This window comes from Oryx dammah, unplaced genomic scaffold (assembly GCF_014754425.2).
Source record: "Oryx dammah isolate SB20612 unplaced genomic scaffold, SCBI_Odam_1.1 HiC_scaffold_11164, whole genome shotgun sequence".
NCBI classification, from domain to species: domain Eukaryota; kingdom Metazoa; phylum Chordata; class Mammalia; order Artiodactyla; family Bovidae; genus Oryx; species Oryx dammah.
This window is the reverse complement of record NW_024080557.1, coordinates 5,448,034-5,462,106: the sequence shown is the minus strand read 5'-3', so window position 1 is coordinate 5,462,106 and position 14,073 is coordinate 5,448,034. Positions and strand designations below refer to the sequence as shown.

General features: G+C 40.0%; 1 protein-coding gene across 1 annotated transcript in view; it reads left to right on the top strand.

Moving 5' to 3' along the window:
* Nucleotides 1–594: 594 nt before the first annotated feature.
* Nucleotides 595–14,073, top strand: part of LOC120860712 (eukaryotic translation initiation factor 3 subunit H) — a 99,520-nt gene continuing 86,041 nt past the window's right edge. The window contains exon 1 of the mRNA XM_040236459.1: nt 595–760. Coding sequence (XP_040092393.1) covers nt 629–760 — 132 coding nt within the window. The 5' untranslated portion in view covers nt 595–628. The remainder of the gene's footprint in view (nt 761–14,073) is intronic.

The window sequence follows — 14,073 nt, the reverse complement described above, 5'->3', positions numbered from 1 at the left end:
TGGAGCTCTTCAGAGCCCCCCTGAATGACACCAATCAGTTTCACATGTTGTGTGATTAACACACATGACTGGAAATCTTAGATATTGCCAAGGACAAAAATTGGAAAGAAATTAAAAAAAAAACCCTCAATATAAGCTCGCCATTAATGAACAGAATGACGTTTGACAAATCATGTCTCAATTGCCAAATATGCTATTGAAGTAAGTACAGCTCTTCACAGTTTGTCACATTGGGACTAAGGATTAATTTAAAAAATTAAAAGTGAAAGCATTTTATACGAATGACGCGCTACATAAATGCTAGCTATAAAGCAATTATGATTCACTACCTAGTGCATATCGATTAAACATAAAGGGGAAAACACTTTCAAAAATTTCTTTTTGCCTTTCTTAAAGCTTTCTATACGAAAGAAGCCCCCCCAAAAGCACAAAGCACATGCGCAATGCGTTCCACTGCCGAAGAAAGGCTGGAAAAGAGAACGGAGGCGGGGCCTCTACCCCCCCTCCCCCGACCCCGGCCTTTCCTAACAGCTCCGCCCCTCGAACGCCAGACTGCGCCTGACGTCAGGTGAAACTTTACTTCCGCTTCCGGCAACTCACGTTTCTCTTTCCCTGTCCGGCTGGAAAGATGGCGTCCCGCAAGGAAGGCACCGGTTCATCCGCCACCTCTTCCAGCTCTACCACCGGCGCTGCAGGCAAAGGCAAAGGCAAAGGAGGATCCGGAGATTCAGCCGTGAAGCAAGTGCAGATAGATGGCTTGGTGAGTGGAGTTCCTTTTCTCCCAGCCCACGTGGGGAGCTCAGTTCCCAGCCCGGTCTTGCCAGGCGTGCTTTCCGGCAGTCTCCCCTCTGGGCTTGCCGAAGCTGGGCCAAGGTTTTCCCGTAAAACCTTCTTTCTTTATCTTCACTTTATGTTCGGAAGACGCGGCTACCTTCTCTGCCGTCTCATCAGGGAATTGAGGACTCAGAAAGTGGACCTGGGCTCGGGTGTGTGTGTGTGACAGATTCTTGGGCGCTTGTTTTGAGATGCTTGGGACAGGGTTTTTGGAGAATGACTATTCTGGGAGGCAAGTAGGAGACGGAGGTGTCTAGAAGGATATAGGGCTTTTGGAAGGGAAGAGTAAACTTTGTTTCCCTGTTGGGATCTGACATAAGTGGAGATTAGTTTGAGCCTGTGGTTCAGCGGTTACGTGAAACCGCGTTATTGGAATAAATACCTTATGTTGACTTCTTTCCCTCTCTGTGTATATTGGAGTGCCTTGGGATTTGGGTTTAGGCGTCCTTCCACCTGGTCTCTGCTTGACAAAGCAGATGAAATCGCAACTCTGCTGTCAGACGGCTTGGCTTGAAATCCAGCGCTAAAATTAGCTGAATGACGTCGGGCATATTATTAATCTCTTTGTGCTTGGAAAGTTAAATGGTAAGAGGTGTTAACATGTACTTTTAGCTGCTGTTGTTACATTTGCAAAAGTTACAGTAGTAGGCTTTCTTTAAGGCCGTCTTTTCAAGATTTTAAATATTATTTGTATTCTGATAACTCATAGGTTTATGTTTCTTGTCAGACGTGGTTCTTGAATGCCACTCTTACTCATCTTGCTGTCACTGTTAGGATATCTCATAGGAATTTCAAACTTAATGTGTCCAAAATAAAATTTTTGACCCTTGCCCTGCTTCTCTCCCACGCATCGATCTTACCTCACTCTTTCCTATCTTAGTAAATAGAACTGCTATCTACCTGTTTGAAAAGTCAAAACATGAGCGTTAATGTATGCTTGTTCTTATTTTACCCTTGGCGTCCCGTCCCTGAGCAAATTCTATTGGTTCTACGTCCAAAATACATCAAATTTCCTTTGCTTTTCTTCTAGATTCCACCAACCACATCCACTTAAAATGTAGAATTCTTACTCAGTCTTCAAGGCCCTGCTACTATTGTCTCTTTCTTCAGACTCACCTCATACTTTCTTCTAGGCCTCAGTCACAGCTTTCAGTGTTATTTTCTCAGCCTGAAATACTGTCTGAAATATATTTTCCTACTCCGTGGCTTTTTTTGAGCCTTTAAGGTATTGGCTTAAGTGTCAGCATCTCAAGAGAGGCCTTGCCTAACTACCGTGTAAAACATAGCTTCATTCCCATTACTCTCCATTACATCACCTTTATTTCCTTCATAGCATTTTCCACTACTTGGAGTTGTCTTGTTTGTTTTCTTGTTTTTCCTCTCCCAGCAGAATGCAAGCTACTGAGGGCAGACAGGTATTATGACTTTTCATCTGTTACATTCCAAAACTGAATCACTTAGTTGAGATAGATGGGGTCGCTAAGAGTCAGACACGACGGAGCGACTTCACTTTCACTTTTCACTTTCATGCATTGGAGAAGGAAATGGCAGCCCACTCCAGTGTTCTTGCCTGGAGAATCCCAGGGACGGGGGAGCCTGGTGGGCTGCCGTCTGTGGGGTCGCACAGAGTCGGACACGACTGAAGTGACTTAGTAGCAGCAGCAGGATAAATTGATGAAGTATTTAAGTTTCTTTTTGTAGTACTTCCATTTCATGTTCTGATACCTTTTTCTGTAGATTATTTTCATAGCATCTTGAATTGTTCTCTTAGCCTGCTTCAGTCCATCCTTCCTACTTTTATTAAAACATGCACTTTAATGTGAAAGTTCAGACATGGTTAACTTCCCTCTTGAAATGTTTTTAGTGCCTTTGCAATGAGTTGAAGGCTGACCAAGATGTCCTTGGCATTTGTGTTCAGGTTAACTTGCCATTGTTTCCATGCTTCGTAGGGATGGCTCATTCCAGCCATACAGGACTAATTTGCTTAGTCTGATGTTTAATCACATTTGTTTCTGGCACCTTGGCGATAGCCAGGGCCAGATTTCCTTTACTTCTTGAGCCTTTCTTTTCGAACCTTTAGTTTTGTTTCATCAATCTTTAATTTTACCTTTCTCTTAACACATGGCAGTTGTCAGACTTTTCCATATTAAAATGTCCAACCTCTTCTCTTTTTACTTAGCACTTTGTGTTCATTCTTGGGCTTCCCTGATAGCTCAATTGGTAAAGAATCCACCTGCAATTCAGGAGACCCTGGTTCAATTCCTGGGTCGGCAAGATCCACTGGAGAACGGATAGGCTACCCACTCCTGTATTTTTGGGCTTCCCTTGTGACTTAGCGGCTAAAGAATCTGCCTGCAATGTAGAAGACCTGGGTTTGATCCCTGGGTTGGGGAGATTGCCTGGAGAAGGGAAAGCATGCCCACTCCAGTATTCTGGCTTGGAGAATTCCATAGTCCTCGGGTTGCAAAGAGTTGGACACGACTGAACGACTTTCCTTTGTGTTCATTCTTAGTCCCCATTTCTTTCCTTTGATTTCAGTGGTTAAACAGTTCATCTGTATTTGTGGTCTTCCATTCTTTCTTCAACTCAGTGCTACTAGAATCTGCCATCACCAGTTTCTTGATTTAGTTTTTAAAAAGGTGATTGATAACATTAGCAAAGAACTGTAAAACAACAGGATATACATGTAAAATAATGTCTTTAATACATAATTTAAGTAATCACAGAATAAATATCCATTTACCTGCCTTTTAACTTGAGAAATAGAATTTTTAGTCTCTTTGAAGTCCTTTCCATTTCATCCTTTTCTCCCATCCCTTTTTTGTACCTGTAATCACTCTTGTGAGCTTTGTTTCAGTAATTTCTTGGTTTTCTTTATAGCTGTACCACACAGAGCATTCCCAAACGATTTGTTTACTTCGGCGTGTTTACATTAATAAAAAGGATGAAGTGTTAGTTAAATCATAGTGCATGTTCACCTATGTCTTGAATCATATATATATATATATATATATATGTGTGTGTGTGTGTGTATCTCACACCATGATCTTGAGATTATTCTGTTCTAGAGTGAGGAGCTCTAATTCATTCATTGTCATTACTACTTAACATTTCATTGCATGAGTAGAACATAATTTTCCTCTTCTACATGTTAATGGACAGTGAGATGACTTGCTTTCCTTGTGTGAAATGGTATCTCTCAGTGATGTTAACCGTCCATTCCAGTAGACTTGACAGCCTGTTTTTTACTGTATGTTGTGCAGTTGGTACTCGGTGTATCCTTATAGAATGGATGAGTGAATTGTCATTGTAGTCAGGTGATCTCTTTATTCCTAGGTAACATCAAGCTAATTCTTCCTATTGGACTTTTCACGTAAAAACCCTCTTTGATCCCCCTAAACCAGCCTGAATCTTAACGTTTCTTATGTATATTACACTTCTGATACTCCAGGTCTGGTCCAAGGACCAACAAGACAAGCAGAATTGGCCTTGCCTGGTAGCTTATTAGAAAGACACAAACACAGTATCTCAGAATTTTTCTTGATCTATTGTTCCAGGTGATTTGTAACATTTTAATGTTTGAAAGGTGCTGCTCTGGGCCACATCAATCTCTTCTTTTCTCTGAACTTTTTATTTTATTTTTTTTTTATTTTACTTTACAATTCTGTAAGAACTTTTTATTTTTATGGTGACATCTTGTGTTACTCATCTTGGCATGTGATCATATGCTGTTAATAAATGGTCTACGTATATTAAGGAGAGTCAGGAAGAGTACTAATTCAGTTCAGTCGTGTCTGACTCTTTGCGACCCCATGGACTGTATGCAGCATGCCAGGATTCCCTCTCCATCACCAACTCCCGGAGTCCACCCAAACCCATGTCCATTGAGTTGGTGATGCCATCCAACCATCTTATCCTCTGTTGTCCCCTTCTCCTCCTGCCTTCAGTCTTTCCCAGCATCAGGGTCTTTTCCTGTGAGTCAGTTCTTTGCATCAGTTCTTTGGCCAAAGTATTGGAGTTTCAGCTTCAGCATCAGTCCTTGCAATGAATATTCAGAACTGATTTCCTTTATGTACTGGTTGGATCTCCTTGTAGTCAAAGGGACTCTCAAGAGTCTTCTCCAACACCATAGTTCAAAAGCATCAATTCTTCAACGCTTAGCTTTCTTTATAATTCAATGCTTGCATCCATACATGACTACTGGAAAAACCATAGCTTTGACTAGACTAACCTTTGTTGGCAAAGTAATGTCTCTGCTTTTTAATATGCTGTCTAGGTTGGTCATAGCTTTTCTGCCAAGCGTCTTTTAATTTCATGGCTGCAATCACCATTTTGGAGCCCCCTCCCCAAAATAAAGTCTGTCATTGTTTTCACTTTCTCCATCTATTTGCCATGAAGCGATAGGACCAGATGCCATGATCTTCGTTTTCTGAATGTTGAGTTTTAAGCCAACTTTTTCACTCTCCTCTTTCACTTTCATCAAGAGGCACTTTAGTTCTTTTTCACTTTCTGCCATAAGGGTGGTGTCATCTGCATACTGAGGTTATTGATATTTCTCCCGGCAGTCTTGATTCCAGCTTGTGCTTCATCCCACCCGGCATTTTGTGTGATATACTCTGCATCTAAGTTAGATAAGCAGCGTGACAATATGCAGCCTTGACGTACTCCTTTCCCAGTTTGGAACCAGTCTGTTCTTCCATGTTGTTCCATGGTGCCTCTTGACTTGCATACAGATTTCTCAGGAGGCAGGTCGGGTGGTCTGGTATTCCCATCTCTTGAATAATTTCCCACAGTTTGTTGTGATCCACACAGTCAAAGGCTTTGGCATAGTCAATAAAGCAGAAATAAATGTTTTTCGATGAATCAGTGGATGTTGGCAATTTCATCTCTGGTTCCTTTGCCTTTTCTAAATCCAGCTTGAACATCTGGAAGTTCTTGGTTCGTGTACTGTTGAAGCTTGGCTTGGAGAATTTTGAGCATTTACTTTGCTAGCGTATGAGATGAGTACAGTTGTGTGGTCATTTGAACTTTCTTTGGTATTGCCTTTCTTTGGGATTGGAATGAAAACTGACCTTTTCCAGTCCTGTGGCCACTGCTGAGTTTTCCAAATTTGCTGGCATATTGAGTGCAGCACTTTCACAGCATCATCTTTCAGGATTTGAAATAGCTCAACTGGAATTCCATCACCTCCACTAGCTTTGTTTGTAGTGATGCTTCCTAAGGCCCACTTGGCTTCGCATTCCAAGATGTTTGGCTCTAGGTGAGTGATCAGATCACACCATCATGTTTATCTGGGTTATGAAGATCTTTTTTGTACATTTCTTATGTGTATTCTTGCCTCTTCCTTTTAATATCTTCTGTTTCTGTTTGGTCCATACCATTTCTGTCCTTTATTGTTTTCATCTTTGCATGAAATGTTTCCTTGGCATCTCTAATTTCCTTGAAAAGATCTCTAGCTTTTCACATTCTATAGTTTTCCTCTATTTCTTTGCACTGATCACTGAGGAAAACTTTATTATCTCTCTTTGCTATTCTTTGGAACTCTGCATTCAAATGGGTATATCTTTCCTTTTTTCCTTTGCCTTTAGTTCTCTTCTTTCCTCAGCTATTTGTAAGGCCTTGTGAGACAGCCATTTTGCCTTTTTGCATTTCTTTTCCATGGGGATGGTCTTGATCCCTGCCTCCTGTACAGTGTTATGAACCTCCATCCATAATTCTTCATGTACTCTATCAGATCTAATCCCTTGAATCTATTTGTCATTTCCACTGTATAATGGTAAGGGATTTGATGTAGGTCATATCTGAATGGTCTAGTGGTTTTCCCTACTTTCTTCAGTTTAAGTCTGAATTTGGCTATAAGGAGTTCATGATCTGAGCCACAGTCAGCTCCTAGTCTTGTTTTTGCTGACTGTATAGAGCTTCTCCATCTTTGGCTGCAAAGAATATAATCAATCTTGTTTTTGGTATCCACCATCTGGTGATGTCCATGTGTAAAGTCTTCTCTTGTGTTGTTGGAAGAGGATGTTTGCTATGACCAGTGCATTCTCTTGGCAAAACTCAGTTAACCTTTGCCCTGCTTCATTCCGCATTCCAAGGCCAAATTTGCCTGTTACTCCAGGTGTTTCTTGACTTCCTACTTTTGCATTCCAGTCCCCTGTAATGAAAAGGACATCTTTTTTGGGTGTTAGTTCTAAAAGGTCTTGTAGGTTTTCATAGAACCATTCAACTTCAGCTTTTTCAGCATTACTAGTCGGGGCATAGACTTGGATTACTGTGATACTGAATGGTTTGCCTTGAAAGTGAACAGAGAGCATTCTGTTGTTTTTGAGGTTGCATCCAAGTACTGCATTTTGGACTCTTCTTTTGACTGTGATGGCTACTCCATTTCTTCTAAGGGATTCTTGCTCACAGTAGTAGGTATAATGGTCATCTGAGTTAAATTCACCCATTCCAGTTCCTTTTAGTTCACTGATTCCTAAAATGTCAACATTCACCCTTGCCATCTCCTGTTTGACCACTTCCAGTTTGCCTTGATTCATGGACCTAACATTCCAGGTTCCTATGTGATACTGCTCTTTACAGCATCGGACTTTACTTCCATCACCAGTCACATTCACACCTGGGTGTTGATTTTGCTGTGACTCCGCCTGTTCATTCTTTCTGGAGTTAGTTTTTCACTGATCTCCAGTAGCATATTGGGCACCTACCGACCTGGGGAGTTTCTCTTTCAGTACTAGCAGGTATCCCTAAGTGAAGTTACCTGCCTCATGTAGGCAAACCTAAGTCCATCTGACTTTTTCATCTCAGGTTGCTTTCAAGACTTGGATGACCTGCAGACATCCTGGCCATAGTTTCTTGCCCTTAAGGTCAGAGAGCTTGTGAAATCCATTGCCTTTTTAAAAGGTTGCTTCTCTGTCTTGGCTGTTGTCAGCAGTGCTGCAGTGGATTTTTTTTTGTGTGTGTATCATTGCTTTACACCGCTGTGTCAGTTTCTCCTGTATTGCATAGAATCAGCCATATGTATACATACACGTGTCCCCTCTTTTTTAGATTTCTTTTCCATTTTGGTCATCATGGAGCCCTAGTAGAGTTCCCTGTGCTATTCAGTGGATTCTCCTTGGCTGTCTCTTTTATATATACTTGTGTATATATGGGCTTCTCAGGTGGTGCTAGTGGTTAAGAATTCCACCTCGATCTGAGTTGGGAAGATACCCTGGAATAGGAAACTGCATGCCACTCCAGTATTCTTGCCTGGAAGATTCCTTCGTGCAGAGCAGCCTGGTGGGCTGTAGCCTGTGGGATTGTAAAGAGTTGGATATAACTGAGAAACTAAACACAAAGCACAAGTGTATATACGTCAGTCCTGATCTCCCAATTCACCCCACCCCCTCTTCTCCTTTGTTATTAATAAGTTTTTTCTCTACATCTGTATGTCGGTTTCTGCTTTGCAACTAAGATCATCTATACTACTTTTCTAGGTCCCACATATATGTGTTAATATGTAATATTTGTTTTTTTCTCTCTGACTCTGCTTGTATGACAGTCTCTAGGTTCATCTACTTCTTGGCAAATGACCCAGTTTCATTTCTTTTTATCACTGAATGATATTCCACTGCATTTGTATGCCACATCTTTATCCATTCCTTTGTTGATGGAGGCTTAGGTTGCTTCTGTGTCCTGACTGTTGTAAATAGTGCTGCAATAGACAGTGGGGTGCTTGTATTTTTTTTCAAATAATTTTTTGAAAATTAGTTTTAATCGGAGGATAATAGCTTTAAGTGTTGTATTGGTTTTTGCCATACAACACTGTGAATCAGCCAGAAGTGTACATACGTCCTCTCCCTCTTGAACCTCTCTCCCAGCACCTCCCAGCCCCCAGCCATCTGACGCGCTACGTTGTCACAGAGCATCAGGTTGAACTTCCTGTGTTACACAGCAATTTTTCCAATAGCTGTTTGTTTTACATATTGTAATATGAAGCATTCTGTGTAACAGACTTTAGGTTCGTCTACCTCAGTTCAGCTGAGTCACATCCATTCTTTTTTATGGCTGAGTAATATTTCATTGTATAAATCTACCACAGCATCTTTATCCATCCGTCAGTGGACAGCTATGTTTCTTCTGTCCTGGTTGTTGGAAATAGTGCTGCAGTGAACATTGGGGTTTATGTGTCTTCTTTTTAGATGTCTGTTTTGAATTATGGTTTTCTCTGTGTATACTATGCCCAGTCATGGGATTGCTGGGTTATGTGATAGTTCTGTTTTTAGTTTCCATAGTGGCTGTATCAGTTTACATTGCCACCAACAGTGTAAGAAGTTTCACTTTTCTCCACACCCTTGATGGCATTTATTGTTTATAGAGTTTTTGATTGTGGCCATTCTGATTGGAGTGAGGTGATACCTCATTATATTTTTGATTTGCATTTTTACCAGTGATTAGTGATATTGAACACCTTTTCATGTGTTTGTTGCCATCTGTGTGTCTTTGGTGAAATCTCTCTTCAGATCTTCTAAACATTTGATTGGGTTGTTTGTTTTTTTTTGTATTGAGCTGCATGAGCTATTTGTATTTTGGAGATTAATCCTTTGTTGGCAATGTTTTTTCCCATTTTGAGAGGTTTCTTTTTGTCTTGTTTATGGTTTCCTTTGCTTTTAAGTGCAAAAACTTTTAAGTTTAATTAGGTCCCATTTGTGTATTTTTTATTTTTATTTTCATAACTAGGAGGTGAGTCAAAAAAAGGTCTTACTGTGATTTATGTCAAACAGTGTTCTGCCTATTTTACCCTTAAAGAATTTTATAGTGTCTGGCTTTACATTTAGAGCTTTAATCTATTATAAATTTGTTTTTGTGTATGGTGTTAGGAAGTGTTCTAATTTCATTCTTTTACATGTAGCTGTCCAGTTTTCCAACCACCACTTATTGAGATTGTCTTTTCTTCATTCTTCTATTCTTACCTCCTTTGTTATAGATTAAGTGATCATAGGTGTGTGGGTTTATGGCTGAGCTTTCTAGCCTGCTCTACTGATCTTTCTCTTGTTTGTTTTTTTTTTTTTTTGTGCCAGTACCATGCTGTCATGATGACTGTAGCTTTGTAGTATAGAGAGCCTGATCCTTCTAGCTCCGTTTCTTTCTCAGGATGATTTTGCTGTTTGGAGTCTTTTGTGTTTCCATAAAAATTGTAAAATTTTTTGTTCCAGTTCTGTGGAAAATACCGTTGGTGGTTTGACAGGGATTGCATTGAATCTGTAGATTGCTTTGGGTGGTATAATCAGTTTCAGAATATGGGTTCTTCCAGTCCAAGAAGATGGTATATCTTTGTGTCATCTTTGATTTCTTTCATAAGTATCTTAATAGTTTTCTGCATAGAGATCTTTTGCCTCTTTAAATAGGTTTTTCCTAGGTATTTTGTTCTTTTTGTTGCAATGATAAATGGAATTGTTTCCTTAATTTCTGTTTCCAATCTTTCATTGTTAGTATAGGAGTGCAAGAGATTTCTGCTTATTAATTTTGTATCCTGCAACTTTACTGAATTAATTCATTAGCTGTAGTAATTTTGTGGTAGCATTTTAGAATTTTCCGTGTATACTATCATGTCATCTGCAGACAGTGACAGTTTTACTTCTTTTCCAATTTGGATTCCTTTGATTTCTTTTTCTTCTTTGATTGCCGTGGTTAAGATTTCCAAAAGTGTGTTGAATAGTAGCGAATGTGGCACCCTTGTCTTGTTCCTGATCTTAGAGGAAATGTTTTGTTTTTCACCATTGAGGAGGATGTTTGCTCTGGGTTTGTAATATAATGTATAGCCTTTATTTATGTTGAAGTAGGTTCTCTCTATGCCTATCTTGTGGAGAGTTTTTATCATTAAATGGGTGTTGAATTTTGTTGAAAGCTTTTTATGCATCAGCTGAGATGAACATATGGTTTTTGTTTTTCAGTTTGTTAATATGGTGAATCACATTGATTGATTTGTATATATTGAAGAATCCTCACATTCCTGGGATAAATTCCACTTGATTATGGTATATGATCCTTTTAATGTGTTGTTGGATTCTGTTTTCTAGTGTTTTGTTGAGGATTTTCGTATCTATGTTTATCAGTAATATTTGGCCTGTAATTTTCTTTTTTTGTGATACCTTTGTCTGGTTTTGGTATCAGGGTGATGGTGGCCTCCTAGAATGAGCTTGGGAATGTTCCTCCCCCTCTGCAGTTTTTTGGAAAAGTTTGAGAAGGATGGGTGTTAGCTCTTCTCTAAATATTTGATAGACTTTGCCTGTGAAGTCTTCTGGTCCTGGACATTTGTTTGTTGGAAGATTTTAATCACAGTTTTAGTTTTATTACTTGTGATAGATCTGCTCATATTTTATATTTCTTCTTGGTTCGGTCTTGGAAGGTTGTACCTTTCTAAGAATTTGTCCATATTTTCCAGGTTGATCCTTTGTATTTCAGTCGTAACTCTTTCCTTTTCACTTCTAATTTTATTGATTTGAGTCATCTCCCTTTTTTTCTTGATGAGTCTGACTAAAGGTTTATTAATTTTGGTCCTCTTCTCAAAGAACCAGCTTTTAGTTTCATTGATCTTTGCTGCTGTTTTCTTTGTTTCTATTTCATCTATTTCTGCTCTGATCTTTATGGTTTCTCTCATTCTCCTAACTTTAAGTTTTATTTGTGCTTTCTCTAGTTGCTTTAGGTGTAAGGTTAGATTGTTTATTTGAGACTTTTCTAGTTTCTTGAGGTAGAATTGTATTGCTATTATATAAACTTTCCTTTCGGAACTGCGTTAGCTGCATCCCATAGGTTTTGGTTCGTTGTGTGTTTTTGGTCATTTGTTTCTAGGCTTTTTCACATTTCCTATTTGATTTCTTCAGTGATCTCTGGGTGGGGGTGTGTGTGTGTGTGTGTGTTAGTCGCTTAGTTGCGTCTGACTCTTTGCGACCCCATGGACTATAGCCGGCCAGGCTCTTTTGTCCGTGGGATTCTCCAGACAAGAATACTGGAGTGGATTTAGTAGCATATTGTTTAACCTCCATGTGTTTGTGTTTTTTATTGTCTTTTTTCCGCTGTAATTGGTTTCTAATCTCATAGCAGGGTGGTCAAAAAGGATGCCCGATATGATTTCAGTTTTCTTAAATTTACTGAGGCTTGATTTGTGACCCAAGATGGGATCTGTCCTGGAGTGTTCCATGTGCCCTTGACAAGAAAGTGTATTTTGCTGCTTTCAGATGGAATGTCCTCTAAACATCAGTTAAGTGTATCTGGTCTAATGTGTCTTTTAAAGCTTGTGTTTCCTTATTATTTCTTCCTGAATAATCTATACATTGGTATCAGTTCAGTGACTCAGTCGTGTCCAACTCTTTGTGACTCCATGGACTGCAGCATGCCTGGCTTCCCGGTCCATCACTACTCTGGGAGCTTACTCAAACTCCTGTCCATTGAGTCGATGATGCCATCCAACCATCTCATCCTCTGTCATCCCCTTCTCCCACCTTCAGTCTTTCTCAGCATCAGGGTCTTTTCTAGTGAGTCAGTTCTTCTCATCAGATGGCCAAACTATTGAAGTTTCAGCTTCAGCATCAGTCCTTCCAATGAATATTCAGGACTGATTTCCTTTAGGATTGACTGGTTGAATCTTCTTGGAGTCCAAGGGACTCTCAAGAGTCTTTTCCAACACCACAGTTCAAAAACATCAATTCTTCGGTGCTCAGCTTTCTTTATAGTCCCAACCCTCACATCCATACATGACTATGGAAAAACCATATATAGCTTTGACTAGACTGACCTTTGTTGGCAAAGTAATGTCTCTGCTTTTTAATATGCTGTCTAGGTTGGTCATAGCTTTTCTTCCAAGGAGCAAGCATCTTTTAATTTCATAGCTGCAGTCACCATCTGCAGTGATTTTGGAGCCCGAAAAAATAAAGTCTGTCACTGTTTTCACTGTCTCCCCATCTATTTGCCATGAAGTGATGGGACCATATGCCATGATCTTCGTTTTCTGAATGTTGAGCTTTAGGCCAACTTTTTCACTCTCCTCTTTCACTTTCATCAAGAGGCTCTTTAGTTCTTCACTTTCTGCCATAAGGGTGGTGTCATCTGCATACTGAGGTTATTGATATTTCTCCCAGTAGTCTTGATTCCAGCTTGTGCTTCATCCAGCCCAGCGCTTTTCATGATATACTCTGCATATAAGCTAAATAAGCAGGGTGACCATATACAGCCTTGATGTACTTCTTTGCCAATTTGGAACCAGTCTGTTGTTCTATGTCCAGTTCTAACTGTTGCTTTTTTACTTGCGTACAGATTTCTCAGGGAACAGGTCAGGTGATCTGGTATTCCCATCTCTTTAAGAATTTGCCCCAGTTTGTTGTGATCCACATAGTTAAAGGCTTTGGCGTAGTCTGTAAAGCAGAAGTAGATGTTTTTCTGAAACTCTTGCTTTTTCAAAGATCCAGCAGATGTTGGCAATTTGATCTCTGGTTCCTCTGCCTTTTCTAAATCTAGCTTGAATATCTGAAAGTTCACGGTTCACGTACTGTTGAAGCCTGGCTTGGAGGATTTTGAGCATTACTTTGCTAGTGTGTGAGATGAGTGCAGTTGTATCCTTTGGTATAAGTGGAGTGTTAAAATCTCCCAGGGTTACGGTGTTACTGTTGATTTCCCCTTTTATGGCTCTTACTAGCTTTTGCCTTTTGTATTGAGGTGCTCCTGTGTTGGGTACATCAGTATTTATAGTTGTTTTGTCTTTTTGGATTGATCTTTTGATCATCATATAGCGTCTTTCCTTGTTTCTTGTAATAGTCTTTGTTTTAAAGTCTGTTTTGTCTGACATGAGTGTTGCTATTCCAGCATTCTTTTGATTTACATTTGCATGAATTATCTTTTTCCATCCCCCTTCTTTCAGTCTGTCTGTGTCCCTAGGCCTGAAGTGGGTCTCTTGTAGGCAGCGTGTATATGAGTCTTGCTTTTGTATCCATTCATCCAGTCTGTGCCTTTTGGTTGGAACATTCAACCCATTTACACTTAAGGTAGTTATCGTTATGTATATTCCTGTTATTGGAGAAGGAAATGGCAACCCACTCCAGTTCTCTTCCCTGGAGAATTCCAGGAGCCTGGTGGACAGAGGAGCCTGGTGGGCTGCTGTCCATAGGGTCACACAGAGTCGGACATGACTGAAGCGACTTAACATGCAGGCATGCATTGGAGAAGGAAATGGCAACCCACTCCAGTATTCTTGCCTGGAGAATC